This window comes from Oryctolagus cuniculus, chromosome X (assembly GCF_964237555.1).
Source record: "Oryctolagus cuniculus chromosome X, mOryCun1.1, whole genome shotgun sequence".
NCBI lineage: Eukaryota > Metazoa > Chordata > Mammalia > Lagomorpha > Leporidae > Oryctolagus > Oryctolagus cuniculus.
Window position 1 is genome coordinate 27,300,709 of NC_091453.1, and position 17,073 is coordinate 27,317,781.

The window sequence follows — 17,073 nt, forward strand, 5'->3', positions numbered from 1 at the left end:
TTAGCATACAGAATTGAGCATTCCACAATAAAGAGAATACATAATGATTAAGCTGGGTTTATTTGAGAAATACAAGGGTAATTTATCATTAGGAAATCTTTAAAAGCTATTGATCACATTAACAGATAAAAAGGAAAATAAATGACCATCTTATAAGATGCAAAAAAAAGCATTCGATAAAATTCAAAACCCACTCATAACTAAAATTCTTAGCAACTAATAAGAATATATAAGGAACTTCCTTAGTCTTAAAAAGTGATATATACTAAAAATCTATAGTAACCATTATTTTTAATGAGGAAACATTGGAAAGATTCCTTTTAAAAACAGCAACAGGATAAGGATGCCTATCATGCCACTTCTATTAAACTCTGCAGATTCTAGCCAGTGAAGGAACGAAACAGTTTATGTGACTTTACTGAATAAATAGCAAAATCTTAAACCACCACCTGCAGTGCCGGCATCCCAAATGGGCGCTGGTTCGAGTCCCAGCTGACCCACTAGCTCTCTGCTGTGGCCTGGGAAAGCAGTAGAAGATGCCCCAAGTCCTTGGGCCCCTGCACCCACATGGGAGACCCGGAGGAAGCTCCTGGCTTCGGATTGGCGCAGCTCTAGCCATTGTGGCTATTTGGGGAGTGAACCAGTGGATGAAAGACCTCTCTCTCTTTCTTTCTCCCTCTGCCTCTCTGTAACTCTGCCTTTCAAATAAATAAATAAATAAATAAATATTTTAAAAAAATTAACAAAGAAAAAGTATATACACTGGAATCGAAAGTCAAACATCCTCCCATGCTACGTGAGTATTGTACATTCCCTATGCCTATAAAGATTCCCCTGTAAGCAACAACGATGCCATGCGTCACCTTGTATTCACAGTGGCCTTCTCCAAAGAGAAGAATAAGGCACTCAAATGCTTAAGGTATTACTTCTTGCTCTCTGGGGATAAGGAAAGAGGTTTTTAAGTACAAAAATAACTTCATCTCAAAGAAAAGGAGTCTGCTAGGAGAGCCATTTTTGGAACATCCTCGGAATGCTAAGTGCATATAACTCAGTGCTTTCAAAGACGAGACTGCATCTACATGTCTAAATCTTGGCCATCTTTTGAGAGTTAACTGAAGTTCTATTTTCTCAAAATATCATTCTTCATCTACTTCAGTACTTATTGAACTCGCTCCTCAGAATGACTGCAGGTTACTGTAGCAGGTATCAGGAACTTAACCACTGATTTGATATTTCTTATTTTACCACTTAATTTTTGTTTTATCCAACCCTATGATGTCCTAATTTTTTTATTCAATGAATGCATTTTTACATAGATACAACTTTAGGAATACAGTGGTTCTTTCCCCCATGCCCCCGACCCTGCTCCCTTCCCACCTCCCATTCCCTCTCCCATCTCCTTCTTCATTATGGATCATTTTTAGTACAACTTTATATATAGAGGACCATCTCTATGCTAATCATAGATTTCAACAATTTGCCGCCACACCCACACACAATATATAGAGCACAGTCTGGGGAGAGAATTTGCAGTTGATTCTCATACTACAATTCAATAGGGACAGAGGTCCCACCTGGGGAGCAAGTGCACAGTGACCACTGTTGTTCCTTTAACAATTAACACTTTTTTATGATGATGTCCTAATTTATAAACAGCATATCTCATTCCTGAATGAGAAAGCAATTCTCAAATTGTTATTTAACTTACTTATTTACTTTCTTTCCCTCTCTCTTTCTATCCATCTACCCATTTATCTACCCATCCATCCATCCACCCATCCATCTATCCAGGCATCCATCCTAGTATGCCAGAATAGATGTCTCCCCTACCTGGGGCTTTATCTCATGTGACCGCTAATAAATCACATCTAATAATGAGTGATCCAGAATGCTCTAACAAGCAGAACTCTAATTATAACCTTTCTTCATTATCTGTACACTGGAGCATGTGCAGATGAAGAACAACAAATAGAGGCCAGCAGTGATTAAAGATAACCTAAACAGCTCTTTCATATGGGTCATAAAAAGTATTTTCTTTGCTGGGCTTTAGGAAAAAAGTAAAAGAAGGCAAAGAAGGAGTTCTATATGAAACTTACCTTGCCTGTGAATCATGCCCCCATGCATAATTCTTGCAACAATACAATGGTTTAGCTCATTCATTTTTAAAGTGATTCCCTGCAAAAAAATAAAGTTCAGTAAAAGTAGAATTATTGTGAGAAAATGCTGCTTTTTATAGTTTTTATTTTTCTGTAGATAATTCTAACTATAGAAGTTAGGAAAATGTTAAAGAAAATACAAAAAAAAAAATGGAACAGACCATTAGCCCACATACAAAAAATATGACAAAAGCACTATTTGGGCATTTTGATTGCTGTAAGGATATACATTTCATATACTGCTTTTAAATAATAATATGATTATTTTCCATGTTGCCAATTATTTTCTAAAAAGTTTTCTTTTAATTTGAGACAGCAAGAGAAAGAAAAACAGACAGATCTCCCATTTGCTGATGCCTGCAGTGACTAGGGCTGGGCAAGGCAGAAGCCAGGCACCAGGAACTCAATCTGGGTCTCCCCCATGGGTGGCAGAGATCCAACTATTTAGGTCATCACCACTGCCTTCCAGGGACTTCATTAGCAGGAAGCTGCTGTCAACAGCTGGAGCTGGGAAATGAACTCAGTTACTCCAATATAGGATGCAGGTGTCTTAACCACTAGGCTAAATTCCTGCTCCCTAAAATGAGTTTTTATTGACATATAATTGACATACATATTTAAAATGCACAAATTGAGAAGTTTGACATAAGCATATACATGTGAAACTCTCACCACAATCAGGATAGTGAATTTATCTATAATTTATCTATACTTCCACATGCTTTTTTTTTTATTTGACAGGCAGAGTTAGACAGTGAGAGAGAGAGAGAGAGAGAGAGAGAAAGGTCTTCCTTCTGTTGGTTCACCCCACAAATGGCTGCAACGGCTGGAGCTATGCTGATCTGAAGCCAGGAGCCAGGGGCTTCCTCCTGGTCTCCCATGCGGGTGCAGGGGCCCAAACACTTGGGCCATCCTCCACTGCCCTCCCGGGCCACAGCTGGACTGGAAGAGGAGCAACTGGGACTAGAACCCAGCACCCATATGGGATGCTGATGCCACAGGTGGAGGATTAACCAAGTGAGCCACAGCGCCGGCCCCTCCACATGCTTTCTTACATCCATTGGTAATCTACTCCCATCCCTCCATGCCCTCCCTGCCACAGACCCAAGTGACCACTGATGGACTTTTGCTGACCACAGATGAGTTTGCACTGTCTACAAATGGAATCATAAGAGTGTGTGCTCTTTTTTTTATTGCTTTTTTCACTCAGCACATCATTTTTTAGCATAATCATTTTCAGATTCTACCATGTTTTTGCGTGTATTAATACTGCATTCTTTGTTCTTGCTGAGTGATTATTCATTATATGAATATACCAGTTTGGTTATCTGTTTACCCATTAAATGATTTCTAGCTTTGTCTATGAAAAGTAAAGCTGTATTCCTGATTAATGCTTACTTGGTCATAACATATTCTTCTTTTTGAATGATATTGGACTACTTCGTGCACTTGTGCATAATCCTTATACAAATCCAATGATAGCATTTTCTGTACAATTTATTTTACTACATGTGCTGCCATTGTGAGCACATATTAACCTTTTCATATACTGTTAAATTTGCTTTGCTAAAATCTTTAGTTTTTGTTACATGAATAATCATGAGAGATATCAGTCTGTAGTTTGTTTTCTCTTAATATCATTACCAGTTTTGGTATCAGGGGAATACTAGCCTTATATAATGAGTTGGGAAAAATCCCTTCCTTTCAATGTTTCGGTAAGAGTTGTGTGAATTAGTATTATCTATTATACTTACATGTTTTGTAGAATTCACCATCTTGGCCTGTAGTTTTATTTGAGGGATGTTTTTAAACTACAAATTCAATTTTTAAATAGCATATACACATATGCTGTAACCCCTAAAGAACACTGTTATTTTTGTTCAAACTGCCAATTATCTTTGAACGTGATTGAACTGATAAGAACAACTTAAATTTACCCATGTAGTTAACATTTCCAGTGCTCATTTTCCTTTGTGTAAGTCCAGATTTCCATGTTACCACTTTTCTTCTATCTACAGGATATCCTTTTTTTTTCTTTTTTAACAGGCAGAAAGACAGTGAGAGAGAGACAGAGAGAAAGGTCTTCCTTTTGCCGTTGGTTCACCCTCCAATGGCCGCCGCCGGCCGGCGCACTGCGCTGATCCGATGGCAGGAGCCAGGTACTTATCCTGGTCTCCCATGGGGTGCAGGGCCCAAGGACCTGGGCCATCCTCCACTGCACTCCCGGAGGATATCCTTTAATCTTACAATGTAGTTTGCTGAATTCTTTCAGCTTTGGTGTATTAGTATATCTGAAATTATTTTTATTTTTGTCTTTTTTTAAAAGATTTATTTGAAAGTCAGTTACACAGAGAGAGAGGGAGAGGCAGAAAGAGAGAGAGAGGTCTTCCATCTGCTGGTTCACTCCCCATACGGCCGAAATGGCTGGAGCAGGGCTGATCCAAAGCCAGGAGCCAGGAGCTTCTTCTGGGTCTCCCATGTGGGTACAGGGGTCCAAGCACTTGGGTCATCTTCTACTGCTTTCCCAGGCTGTAGCATAAAGCTGGATTGGTGGATTGGAAGTGGAGCAGCCAGGACTTGAACCGGTGCCCATAGGGGATGCTGGCACTGCAGGAAGCTGATTTACCTGCTATACCACAGAGCTGGCCCCTAGTCTTTGTTTTTGAAAGATATCTTTGCTGGGTTTAGAATTCTAAGTTGAGAGTTTTTTTAAAAACACTTTAAAGACACAGTTCTTGTTTGTTATGTTTCTGGTAAGAAATTGATTTCAGGGGTTGGTGTTGTGGTGCAGTCAGTTAAGCTGCTGCCTGCTGCACCCCTTATAAGGGTACCAGCTCCACTTCCAATCCAGCTCTCTGCTAATGAGCCTGGGGAGGCAGCAGATGGCCCAAGTCCTTGGGCCCCTGCCACCTACGTGGCAGACCCAGATGAAGCTCCTGGATCCTGGCTTTGGCCTGGCACAGTCCCAGCCATTGCGGCCATTTGGGGAGTGAACCAGACGATATTAAGATTTCCCAGCCGGCGCCGCGGCTCACTAGGCTAATCCTCCGCCTAGCGGCGCCGGCACACCGGGTTCTAGTCCCGGTTGGGGCGCCGGATTCTGTCCCGGTTGCCCCTCTTCCAGGCCAGCCCTCTGCTGTGGCCCGGGAATGCAGTGGAGGATGGCCCAGGTGCTTGGGCCCTGCACCCCATGGGAGACCAGGAAAAGCACCTGGCTCCTGGCTCCTGCCATCGGATCAGCGCGGTGCGCCGGCCACATCGCGCCGGCCGCGGCGGCCATTGGAGGGTGAACCAACGGCAAAGGAAGACCTTTCTCTCTGTCTTTCTCTCTCACTGTCCACTCTGCCTGTCAAAAAAAAAAAAAAAAAAAAAAAGATTTCCCTCCATCTCTCCCACTAACTCTGCCTTTCAAATAAATTAATATTTTTTTAAAGAAATGAATATCATCTTTAGCTTTGCTCCTCTGTATATAACATTTCATTTTTACTGGCTCTGTTTTTAAGATTTTGTTTATCATGGGTTCTAAGGAATATAATTATGATACACCTTGGTATTATTTTTGCATGGTTCCTATTTTGTAGTTCTTGGAAGTGGTAGGTGAGCAACGTGCAAACTGGTTGATCAAAATATTTCTAGTCCCAACATTCAGTTATAATGTTTAAGTTTCATTTCCAATCTGTGCAACTAACATTTACAGTTTCCAAGAGAAGTGTTCCTGGAAAAATGTTGTAAATGAATGCGTTAAGGCACATCTAATTTCATAAGGGAAATGATGGTACAATGGAGGTTCCACCTTTGAAACTAACAGAATTATGTATTCATTCAGCCAGCATTACTGTGAACTTATTATGGGGCAGACGTTCTGCTAGGGGCGACAGTGAAAGAGACTGATAGAATCTCTCATGACTAGTGATAGTTTGCCTCAAACAAACTGTAGTTAACATTTCTTATTTTGTCTGCCCCAAACATTTCTCTAGAGAGACGAACTGACTTCTGTTTTCTCTGTTCTCAAGTTTGCAAATTCCAGGGAAGGGATTAGCTCAGCTTGGGTTAGGTGCTTACTCCTGAACCTACCAGCTTGGGGGTGGGGGTAGGGAGGTAGTAGCGGAGGCTAGTTCAAGCTTTCCTTGTCACTCATAACTATGGGAGTCAAAATCAACAGAGAAATAATTGTGAGTATGACGTTACAAATGGGAAAACATAGGATGTAATGGGAGTTGAGAATGGGCACAGTGTAGGAAGGCCAAAGAGCACATGAGACGCTACAGGGATATCTTCCATGTGTCAAATAAGGCAACCAAGCAAGCAAATTGAGTTGAATCAAGAGTAATAGATAATTACTTTTTCAGAAAGCAAAGATGGCCTTGAGTGTCCTCTAAAAAGTCCTTCTGCTTTCTGCGATCCCAGTTGCATTCTTTTACCTGGTCTGTTTCATACAGCAGATCAAGAGCTGTCACTGGGCTGCTTCAGAACAAGATGATCACAAGAGACTTTCGGGGCCTCCTTCTTTTGTTCCCTTCCACTTTCCCGTCTACTTCACCTGGCTCAACATCACCCCTTCTTCCTGCTTCTCTATGATAGTCTTCTCTTCTTGCCAGCTCTGTCATAACTGGGCTCGACACACAAACTGCACTAAGCTGTAAGCCTGTCAGCTTAATGGAGCCAGCCTGTGGAAAGTGAGCTTGCCAAGGGACCACGTCTTACCTGCCACTGTATCACTGGCATCTACTGCAGGGATCTGCACGAAGTAGGGACTTAACACACATGAGTTGAATGGCTGATGGAATATATGAAATGCATGAATGGAATGTTAGACTTTCAGAGCTGGGAGGGATCCTGGGGACCATTTAGTCAAATCTGCTTTTGGAGAGGAGCACACTGAGGCCCACTGACATGAAGTGATTTGCCCAAGGCAGTTGCTGATCATGCTTTTAAGCCAAAGAGTTGCTTCTAGAGCCCCAGCAGGGGTGAGGGGACCTGCTAGCCTCCATTCCTGCTGCAAGATAGCATCATATAACCGGCAAAGAACAGTGAATGAGAACCATAACCACAGATGTCTAGAGTTAAGGTCTCTCTGGAAATCATGGTCACAGAACCATAGTTGTGGCCGGCGCCCCGGTTCACTAGGCTAATCCTCCACCTAGCGGCGCCAGCACACTGGGTTCTAGTCCCGGTCGGGGCGCCAGATTCTGTCCCGGTTGCCCCCCTTCCAGGCCAGCTGCTCTCTGCTGTGGCCCAGGAGTGCAGTGGAGGATGGCCCAAGTGCTTGGGCCCTGCACCCCATGGGAGACCAGGAGAAGCACCTGGCTCCTGCCTTCGGATCAGTGCGGCGGCCACTGGAGGGTGAACCAACGGCAAAAGGAAGACCTTTCTCTCTGTCCACTCTGCCTGTCAAAAAAAAAAAAAAAAAAAAAAAAAACAAACCACACACACACACACACACACACAAAACCATAGTTGTGTAACTTTTCCTTTAATCTGGAAGGCAATCGGGCAACTTTCTTGAGTAAGCCATGTTTTTCTATATCCCAATATCCCTTTCCTATGTCCTGAGGAAAAGATATGAATACTTAAGTCTGATACAGTTATGATTCCTCCTTCAAACCTGGAAGTTGTCTGATGTTCCTGTTTCAATGTGCCTGTCTCATTGCTCACTCAGTCATCCGAGGATACTCCAAAAAGGTCACAGAAAAAAAATGGAATTAAAGTACATTTACTTTTGTACAAAAGATTTTGAAATCTATGCATGGTTTTTTCCTGATAGGCATCTTCTCTGAACTTGTACAAACCTAAAGCTTATGGGTCGCCCTTGAGCCTTGCTTCTCCTTCTGTCCCCAATGTCAAACCTTTATTAAGGATTTAATTTATTAATATTAATTATATTATTTATATTCATCCTTTATTAAGTAAAATTTACTGATTGTACTTGTTTGCTATTTCCAATATCTGTTTACTTTTTCCCACCTCAGCACCCATGTCTCTAGTTCAAAGCTTCATCATCTCATATTTACAACCGCTGCAGTAACAGCTTTTTCTCTGGTCTCCCTATATCCACTGTGGTCCCCTCAAATATCTTCTCCAGAGTGGTATTTCTAAAATAAAAATCTGGGGGCCAGCGCTGTAGTGCAGAAGATTAATCTTCCACTTGCAGTGCTGGCATCCCATATGGGCGCTGGTTCTAGTCCCAGCTGCTCCTCTTCTGATCCAGCTCTCTGCTGTGGCCTGTGAAAGCAGTAGAAGATGGCCCAGGTGCTTTGGCCTCTGCACCCGCATGGGAGACCTGGAAGAAGCTCCTGGCTTCAGATTGGCTTAGCTCCGGCCGTTGTGGCCATTTGGGGAGTGAACCAGTGGATGGAAGACCTTTCTGTCTGTCTCTCCCTCTCACTGTAACTCTACCTCTCAAAAAAAACAAAAAAACAAAAAAACAAAAAACAAAACAAAACAAAACAAAAAACCCTGATCTTATCTCCCTGCTTAAAACCCTTCTGTAGTCTCCTGCTACTTTGAAGATGAACAGAATCCTTTACGTGCCTTTCGCCACTTGTGCCCCTGTTCTCATCACTCATTTTGTTGCCTGCGGTCCAGCCACAGTGCCTTCTTTTCATTTTGAAACTGTGCTGAGAAGGCTGGCGCTGTGGCTCAATAGGCTAATCCTCCGCCTTTCGGCACCAGCACACTGGGTTCTAGTCCCAGTCGGGGCGCTGGATTCTGTCCCGGTTGCCCCTCTTCCAGGCCAGATCTCTGCTGTGGCCCGGGAGTGCAGTGGAGGATGGCCCAAGTGCTTGGGCCCTGCACCCCATGGGAGACCAGGAGAAGCACCTGGTTCCTGGCTTCGGATCAGCGCGATGCGCAGGCCACAGCATGCCGGCTGCGGTGGCCATCGGGGGGTGAACCAACGGCAAAAGGAAGACCTTTCTCTCTGTCTCTCTCTCTCACTGTCCACTCTGCCTGTCAAAAGAAAAAAAAAAAAGAGAGAGAAACTGTGCTGAGAAACTTTTCACTACCAGGTTTCTGCACATGCTGTTTGGTTTGCCTGAATGGTACCCCCTCTCCCTTGCTGTATTCAGGTAACACTCAGGAGTCTCTCCTTGATCTGCCCAATCTATGAGAATTCTGTGAGAATGAGGCAAGGTTTCGCAGCAGTTCTATTCTAGCTCTAGTCCTAATCACTGAGCAAAGCAATTCACATTCAGTAGAAACTGTATCATAGCAATGTTACTCAATCCATTGACTCTCTTCTGAATTAGTCATCTTTGAACTTTGTTGAAGGCAGAAAGTATGCAAAGGACTGGATTTGTAAAAGGATGCTGTTTTACAATGTCATTAGCAATTTGCTTTCCGAATGCCAAATTGGCCCTTTCTTTGCTACCCCAGAGGCTTTTATACTTTGAAGTATGTACGGTTAGTGTCTGTCTGTCTGTCTGTCTCTCTCTCTGTAGTTGAAAGGCAACTGGGAAAGGAGAGGTGTGGAGAAGCTGCACCCTAAGTCACGGCGTCAGGCAGAACAACCCTAGGAAAGGAGTGTAGGGGGCACCTGAAGATCAGGAAACTGATTTCCTTAGAACTTCTGTGTCCTCCTTTGCTCCCCACCTCCTAGAAGTCCAGGTTGAAGTTAGCTGATCCAACTCATGCTGGCATGTCATGAGAGTAGAGAAAACTTTCTTTTCCTGCTTACCATGGGTTCATCCGTATTCTTTTGGAACTGTACCAGCCGGACTCTGGTCACATTCTCCATGTCCATGTCTCCGTTAGCGCTTTCTGGAGAGTCGCCATTTAAATAGGGAGAGGTGGGAGGAGGGGTGACCCTCAATGCTTCATCACTGTAAACTTCATGGGCCACTACGTCATGAGTCTGAAGTAAGGCCTGGCATTTTAGGAAGCAAGGAAAATATTAATAACACTGGTATTCCAGCAGAAATCTATTATACAAACATACAGAAGGTTATTCTTTGCCTCTTAAAGGTGTCTCCTATCTAAAGAGATCTCAAAGCTCATCATATAGCCATATAACTAGACCCCAATTTCTTTATAACAGTCATGACAGGTGGATGTTTAATAAAACGTACGAATGAATGAGGCAGGAAGTGACTCAATGAATGGATGTATTTGTTGATTACCTGGGTTATAGGTGCTGTCGGATGCTATGAAAATGTGCTTGTTCAAAGGCTGACATAGTATAACTTCCAATAACTTAGCAGAAAGAATCACTGATGAATAGAACTGGCAAATTTGTATTGTGGTTAAAGTAAAAACAAAAATTTAAAAAGAAACAGTGCAATAACTGGTGTATTGGGTCCAGTGTTGTGGTGTGGTTAAGCCACAGCTTGTGACGCGGCATCTCATATCAGAGTGCCAGTTCAAGTCCTGGCTGCTCTGCTTCCAGTCCAGCTTTCTGCTAATGTGCCTGAGAAGGTGGTAGATGATGGCCCAAGTGCTTGGGTCCCTGTCACATATGTGGGAGACCAGGATGGAGTTCCTGGCTCCTGGCTTTAGCCTGGCCCTGCTCTAGCTGTTGTGGCCATTTGGAGAGATGGAAGATCTCTCTCTCTCTCTCTGACACTCTGCCTTTCAAGTAAGTAAATAAATAAATCTTAAAATGTAATTGGTTTATTGAGCAAATACTTTTCATTGATGGTATTAATAACAACACTCTTGGATGAAGATAATTTATAACACAGGATTTAGTAAAAGAAACACACACATAAATGTACCTGAAAAATGTAATTTTCCAAATTACCATGTATGATATGGAATTCAAAGTCTAAACCTATTTAATGTTTTTGTTCATTTCTGTTTTTTGGAGTCCTCGCCTAAATGAAAAATAAGTTGACAATTGTTATTATAAATTTTTTGGGCCAAGCCCATTATTGAAGGAAAAGTGATTTCTTTGTACTGATATCTTATACTCATTTTGGTGAACTTGGATAATAAATGTCCCTTGTTTCTCTAAAAAAGGATATCCTTCCACTCATGGCACTTTTTATACCATGATAAAAACATTTTTAATAAGCATAAATATTTGAACACTTATATTTCAAAGAGAATTTACAGCTGAATATCAGTATGTTTGGAGATTTATACAGATTGCATTTTCTTGTGTGCTAACTATAAATTTAGTTGTTTTAATCTGTGATCTGTGTGGTAATGAAATATCTGAAGATAAAGAAGCACAATTAAAACTGCTTTGAAAGTATAAGTCTCAGCATCTGAAATTAACTTATTTAATTAAAAAGCTTATCAAAGTTATAACTTGGCTGTTTTAATCTTAAAGCACACACCAGGCAAAAATCTGGTAACAATATGATAATGTCAGAAAGAAAATAGTGTTGATTTGTCATCAGTAGAAAATAAGCTTTGAGCAATACAAGGGTACTTCAAAAAGCTCATGGAAAATGAATTAAAAGATAAGTTTACTTTGGTGCAAAAATTTTAGTATCCATGCATTTGAAGAATTTTTTAAAAAGTTCCTGAAAAATGTGTATTATGAAAAAACTATGCATGCACTTTAGAATATTTTTTACACCAAAATAACCTTTTCTTTCAATTCTAATTTCCATGACCTTCTTGAGATACCCTCATATATGCACTTGGGTTTCTAATGGAAATGGCAGATATTGCCAAAATCTGATGGCTGATTTAAACTGTGCTTTGGGCAAGGAGGGTTGAGGGGCACCACACAACACATAGCTTGAAAGTAGGGTTCCACAATAGCTTCCTCACAAGTGCTCTGAGCGCCCTGCACTGGGACTCCTGAGCCCGCACAGGAGGTTGTGCTATATGAGCAAGTCCTTTCTCCAGTGTGACTGAGGCCACTGAAGAAAGATTTAGGGCTGAAAATAAAAACAAGTGATGGCTACCCTGAAGCGAGGAGTCAGGAATACCATCTTGATCTCCCACATTGGTAGCAGGGACTTAAGCACTTAGGCCAGCATCCGCTACTTCTGAGGCACATTAGCAGGAAGCTGGATTGGAAGCAGAGTAGCCAGTGCTCTGATATGGGATGCCAACGTCATAAGCCGCAGTTTAACCTGCTGCACCACAATGCTGGCCCCTGATATGTGAATTTAAAAAAAGCACGTTTTGCATGACGGTAAGATGTATAGGCAGGTAAACAGACAGCTATGCTTTCATCGGGATAATGCTAGTCTTTGATGTCATATGGGTTGCAGAAAATGTTTACCCTTTTTTGGCAATTGTTTCCATTCATTCTTTTCAATCAAATAAGCAAAAACTTTGTATCTGATGTATTGTTTGTAAGGAAGAATAAACCCACAATTATAAAATGATGCCAAAATCAAACTTTTAAAGAAAAATGCTCAAATTATTTCACTACATAAGGTCATATTTGATATTAAACAAAATTTGCCAGTTAAAAGATTGCTACCACAAAATAAAACCTAATATAAGCTTAAGTTCATATGCAAACAGAAAAAAGGCCCTTTCAGATTTTTTTTTTAAGAAAGCTTAAGGGACAGGCACTTGGCCTACTGGTTAAGGTGCTCGTTGAGACATCTGCATTCCACATGAGAGCGGCTGAGTTTGATGGCTGCCTCCACTCCCGGTTATGTGCTCCCTGCTGATGTGTACCCTGGGAAGCAGCAGGTGATGGCTCAAGTAATTGGCTTCCTGTCACCCATGTGGGAGACCCAAATTGAGTTCCTGGCTTCCAGCTTCCAGCCGTTATCTGTGGCCTCCCAGGATGATGTGTATCAGCTGAACGCTGGATCAGATGTGGAGTAGCCAGAACTAGAACTGGGCACTCTGACATGGGATCTGGGTACCCCGAGTGGAGCTCAACTACTGCTCCAAACACCTGCCCCCTTGATCATTTAGAGTGTACTCTTTCCACTTACAAAAAATATTTACCATAAAACATTATGCTGTGTTACTCCAGACAGCAGTCTTACACACATCATGTTTATGTGCCTTTGATTGTATCATTCTCTTAATTTCATGTAGTGTGTTGTTCAGCATGGCCCTAGGAGGAATAGGCTACAGTATATATAAATACTCTACAGCCCATATCATGTAGGCTTATGCAAGTATGATGTTCATACAATTATGAAATGGTCTAAGGACACATTTGTCAGAATGTATCCCCATGCTTAAGCAATGCATGACTGTATATGGATAAACATGTATTTGATGAAGTTGGCTATATTTTATAAGGGTTGCTAAAAACTTCTTCTGAAAGTAGAATTTTAGTTCTATGGAAGTTTAATTGCTACTTACCATGAAATGAGGTTGTGTTAAAATGCGCTTCAGCTCCTTTGCATCATTATTCTCAGGGTAACATGAAATTTCTTCCAATACCTAAAAAATAAGCAAGGTATATAATAGTGCAAGTGTGATACAAGATTTACAAAATGTGGAATTCCTGTAAATTAAAACATATGAGTGGATTCTTATGGAAGACAATTATTTTGAAAAATTTCTTATTTTATTAAAATATTAGCATATGAAAGTGGTATTGATAGTAATAGAAAGGAAACAAATTGCTATAGTGGTTTGCCTATGTTATTCAACTATAAATCAAAAGGTTATCAAAAAATACAAAAAGTGACAAGCCTATACCATGTATTTATTACAGGTTCAAGCAACTTCATTAACTTAATGAGAGAATATATCCACAAAAGCTTTTACAAGCTTATGATCAAAATCAATCTGCACTAAACATTAATAACAGCTTTCTTGTATATTAACAGTACTGCAAATTTCTTTTAGAAGGATGACACAGGCTCAAATAAAAACAACTTAAAGGAGACTACTAAGAAGAATATTTAATTAAATAGGAATACATGGAAGTACTTTTCCTTGTAGCCTGGCAGGACCACTGTCATTCTCCATACTCATCTCCCCACCTAGAGAAAATCAGGTCTCTGCCAGTGGCTCCTGGTATTAAACGTCAGGGAACCCAAGAGACCAGCTCTGAGAAACTTTCCTTTCTCCTTCCACTCAAGTGTTCTTCACTAATTAGTTGTTTACATTTCCTTTGCACAGGCCAACATGGTTGTTTTCAAATCAAAGTGTTCTTCTGAAGCTCTCCCTTACCACCAGGCTAGAGCTGGTCCGTTTAACCTGATGACGGGATAGGAGCACACGGGAGAACTTGGTTCTTTTCTGAGGCAACACCGCTGCTATTCTATCTGCAGATGGATGGTTTCATTGAGAGGGTTCACACACTGCATGCAACTGAGCGCCAACCACTGAGCCAATCAAAGATCGCTTCAGCACCATTGTTTCAAGGCCACGCACTTGTCCACCCAGTGGGACTCTCACCTGCCTGTGAGAACCTTTCTGGAGCTTCACACTGGGGCAGGAAGGGGTGGTGTGAGGTCACTTAGCATGAGCCTTAGATTTCAGCACGGTCCCTATCATGCTCTGTGCTACTCAACAGCTGTCTCAGGGAAGAACACACATACACACTACAGGGTTTCTTCCTTAGCCAAACTCCCTGTTGACAAGTCTCGCTTATGCTGTTAATTCACATTGCTTGCTGATGATAAACCAACTCTCCTCGGTGGATTTAGGCTTCTAGAGTTTAGTTGCCAGAGGAATGAAAGGATGAAACCACGCTCTCTGGGCCCTTGCTACTCTCTCAGCCCACGATTTTAAGTACAGAGGTGTGGTCTTCTAAGAATGGCTAAGTGGAAAACTTCACCAGTGTTCACTATGCAGTTGAGCCAAATTGTTCCCAGAGTGTCTCTGCTTCTAGTTGAAGATAAGGTGGTGGGCAAATTCAGAGACAAACTCTCCAGGCTTGTCCTGACAGCTCTCATGATCTCTGTCACTTCTCAGTGAAGATACAGTATCCTCCAGTACAGCTCTTGTGTTTAGAATCTGGTATGCTGGAGCCAGCTCTGTGGTACAGTAGGCTAAGCCTTCACCTCTGGTGCCAGCATCCCATATGGGTGCTGGTTCTAGTCCCGGCTGTTCCTCCAATCCAGCTCTCTGCTTTTGGTCTGGGAAAGCAGTAGGAGATGGCTCAATTGCTTGGGCCCCTGCACCCACATGGAAGAAGCTCCTGGCTCCTGGATTCAGATCAGCTCAGCTCTGGCTGTTGTGGCCATTTGAGGAGTAAACCAGTGGATGGAAAACCTTTTTCTCTTTCTATCCCTCTCTCTATCTATAACTTTGCCTCTAAATAAATAAATCTTAAAAAAAACCTGGTAGGTAAGAGATTATGTCTTCTTTTAAAGATTTATTATTTACTTGAAGGGTAGAGCTAGAGAAAGAGAGAGAGAGAGAGAGAAAGAGAGAGAGAGAGAGAGAGAGAGAGAGAGAGAGAGAAAGAGAATGAGAATCTTCTATCTGCTGGTTCACTACCCAAATGTACGCAACAGCTGGTGCTGGAAAAGGCAGGAGCCAGGAGCTTCTTCCAGGTCTCCCATGTGAGTGCAGGGGCCAAAGTACTTGGCCATCTTATGCTGCTTTCCCAGGTGCATTAGCAAGGAGCTGGATTGGAAGTGGAGCAGCCGGGTCTCAAAGTGGCGCCCATATGGGATGCTGGTGCCGCAGGCAGAGGTTTAACCTTCTAGGCCACAGTGCTGGCTGAGATTAGGAATTTCATACTTTTCTACTCTGGGATTTTATTTATGAGAAGTACTTCTTTAAAGGGAAATGTTTATTTGTATAAAGACTTTCATAAGATCAAAAAATGAAACAAAACAAAACAAAACCCTGGGTGTCTAACAATGGAGGAATTGCTAATTCATTGTAATTTAATAATACTGAAGAAATATGTCACATTTGGCTAAATAGCTCAGTTGGGAGAGCATTAGGCTGAAGACATATGATGAAGTCATTAGAAGTTCTATTTATGAAAACCAAGTAGAAACATGGAAAAATGCTTCTTATATAATACTAGGTTTAAAAAGTGCATTTTATGGTGACTACATACCAATTTATATGCAAGTAGATACTGACTGGACAACTGTATGCAGAAATGGAACTGTGGTGTAGGCTGATGGGATTATGGATAAATTTTTATTTTCCAGACTTTCTGTGATATCAAGTATCCACAATAAATCAGTTTTTAAAAAGTTTGTGACACATACAGCCACACACTGACAATTCATAAAAATGACCTGCTTGAATTTGGTATATTTAACTGCTACAGAAATTACCTTTCAATTTGACTTTTAAATTCTACCACCTTAAAAAAAGCAACTCAAATTTTCATAGCATATCTATTCCCACTGAATGCAATAAAATCACTTTATTTTTTAAAACAGGAAAAAAAAAGAGTGAAATTGATATGTTAATGTATTCAAGTTGACATAGCAGAACCAGAACTAGAAATCTAGACCATATTGCCGCTGAGATTGTTTTTTCTTTTCTTGATGCATGCTCAGCGATAAACTTAGACATACTAAATCTGAGTAAAATGAGTCAAACTGTGCGCACTCCAAGGAAACTGCCTCTTAATGTGCAGCAGTAATGTCTTCAATAAAGGTAGCAAATCCGATGATACCAGATACTTTTACAAAATACATCACTTACCTCTTTGGCTCTCTGTACTGCATCACTCGGAGGATTCCTGATTTGTGGTGACGACTTTGTGTTAATCTTGTCATACAGCTAAAAAGCAAAGAAGAAAATCCGATCAACACTCATAATTCTTTGCTAAACTTCACAGGTTTATATTTACTATTTCACTAAATAATATTTTGTCCCCAAAAGGCAAGTTGATGATTTCAGTGGAATCCTCTTGTTAATAATCCTTAATTGTTCAATTAAACTTGTCAGAAAATGAGTCTTTGGCTATCTTTTTCTAAAAAAATTACCTTTAAATAGACCAAAATTTGGTCAATGTGGCAATTTGCTTGGCATTTTAAATTGGTCAATATTTCAGCAACCACAGTGGTTTTCTTGCCTTCTGACAGAAGCAACATTCAATAACATGGATACTGAGTAA

The 17,073-nt window shown here is 41.2% G+C and overlaps 1 protein-coding gene across 1 annotated transcript in view; it reads right to left on the reverse strand.

Moving 5' to 3' along the window:
* The window catches only part of CASK (calcium/calmodulin dependent serine protein kinase), a 368,265-nt gene that overhangs the window by 42,375 nt on the left and 308,817 nt on the right, over positions 1-17,073 (reverse strand). The window contains 4 exon segments of the mRNA XM_070067495.1: positions 2,097-2,175; positions 9,832-10,020; positions 13,389-13,469; positions 16,659-16,736. Coding sequence (XP_069923596.1) covers positions 2,097-2,175; positions 9,832-10,020; positions 13,389-13,469; positions 16,659-16,736 — 427 coding nt within the window.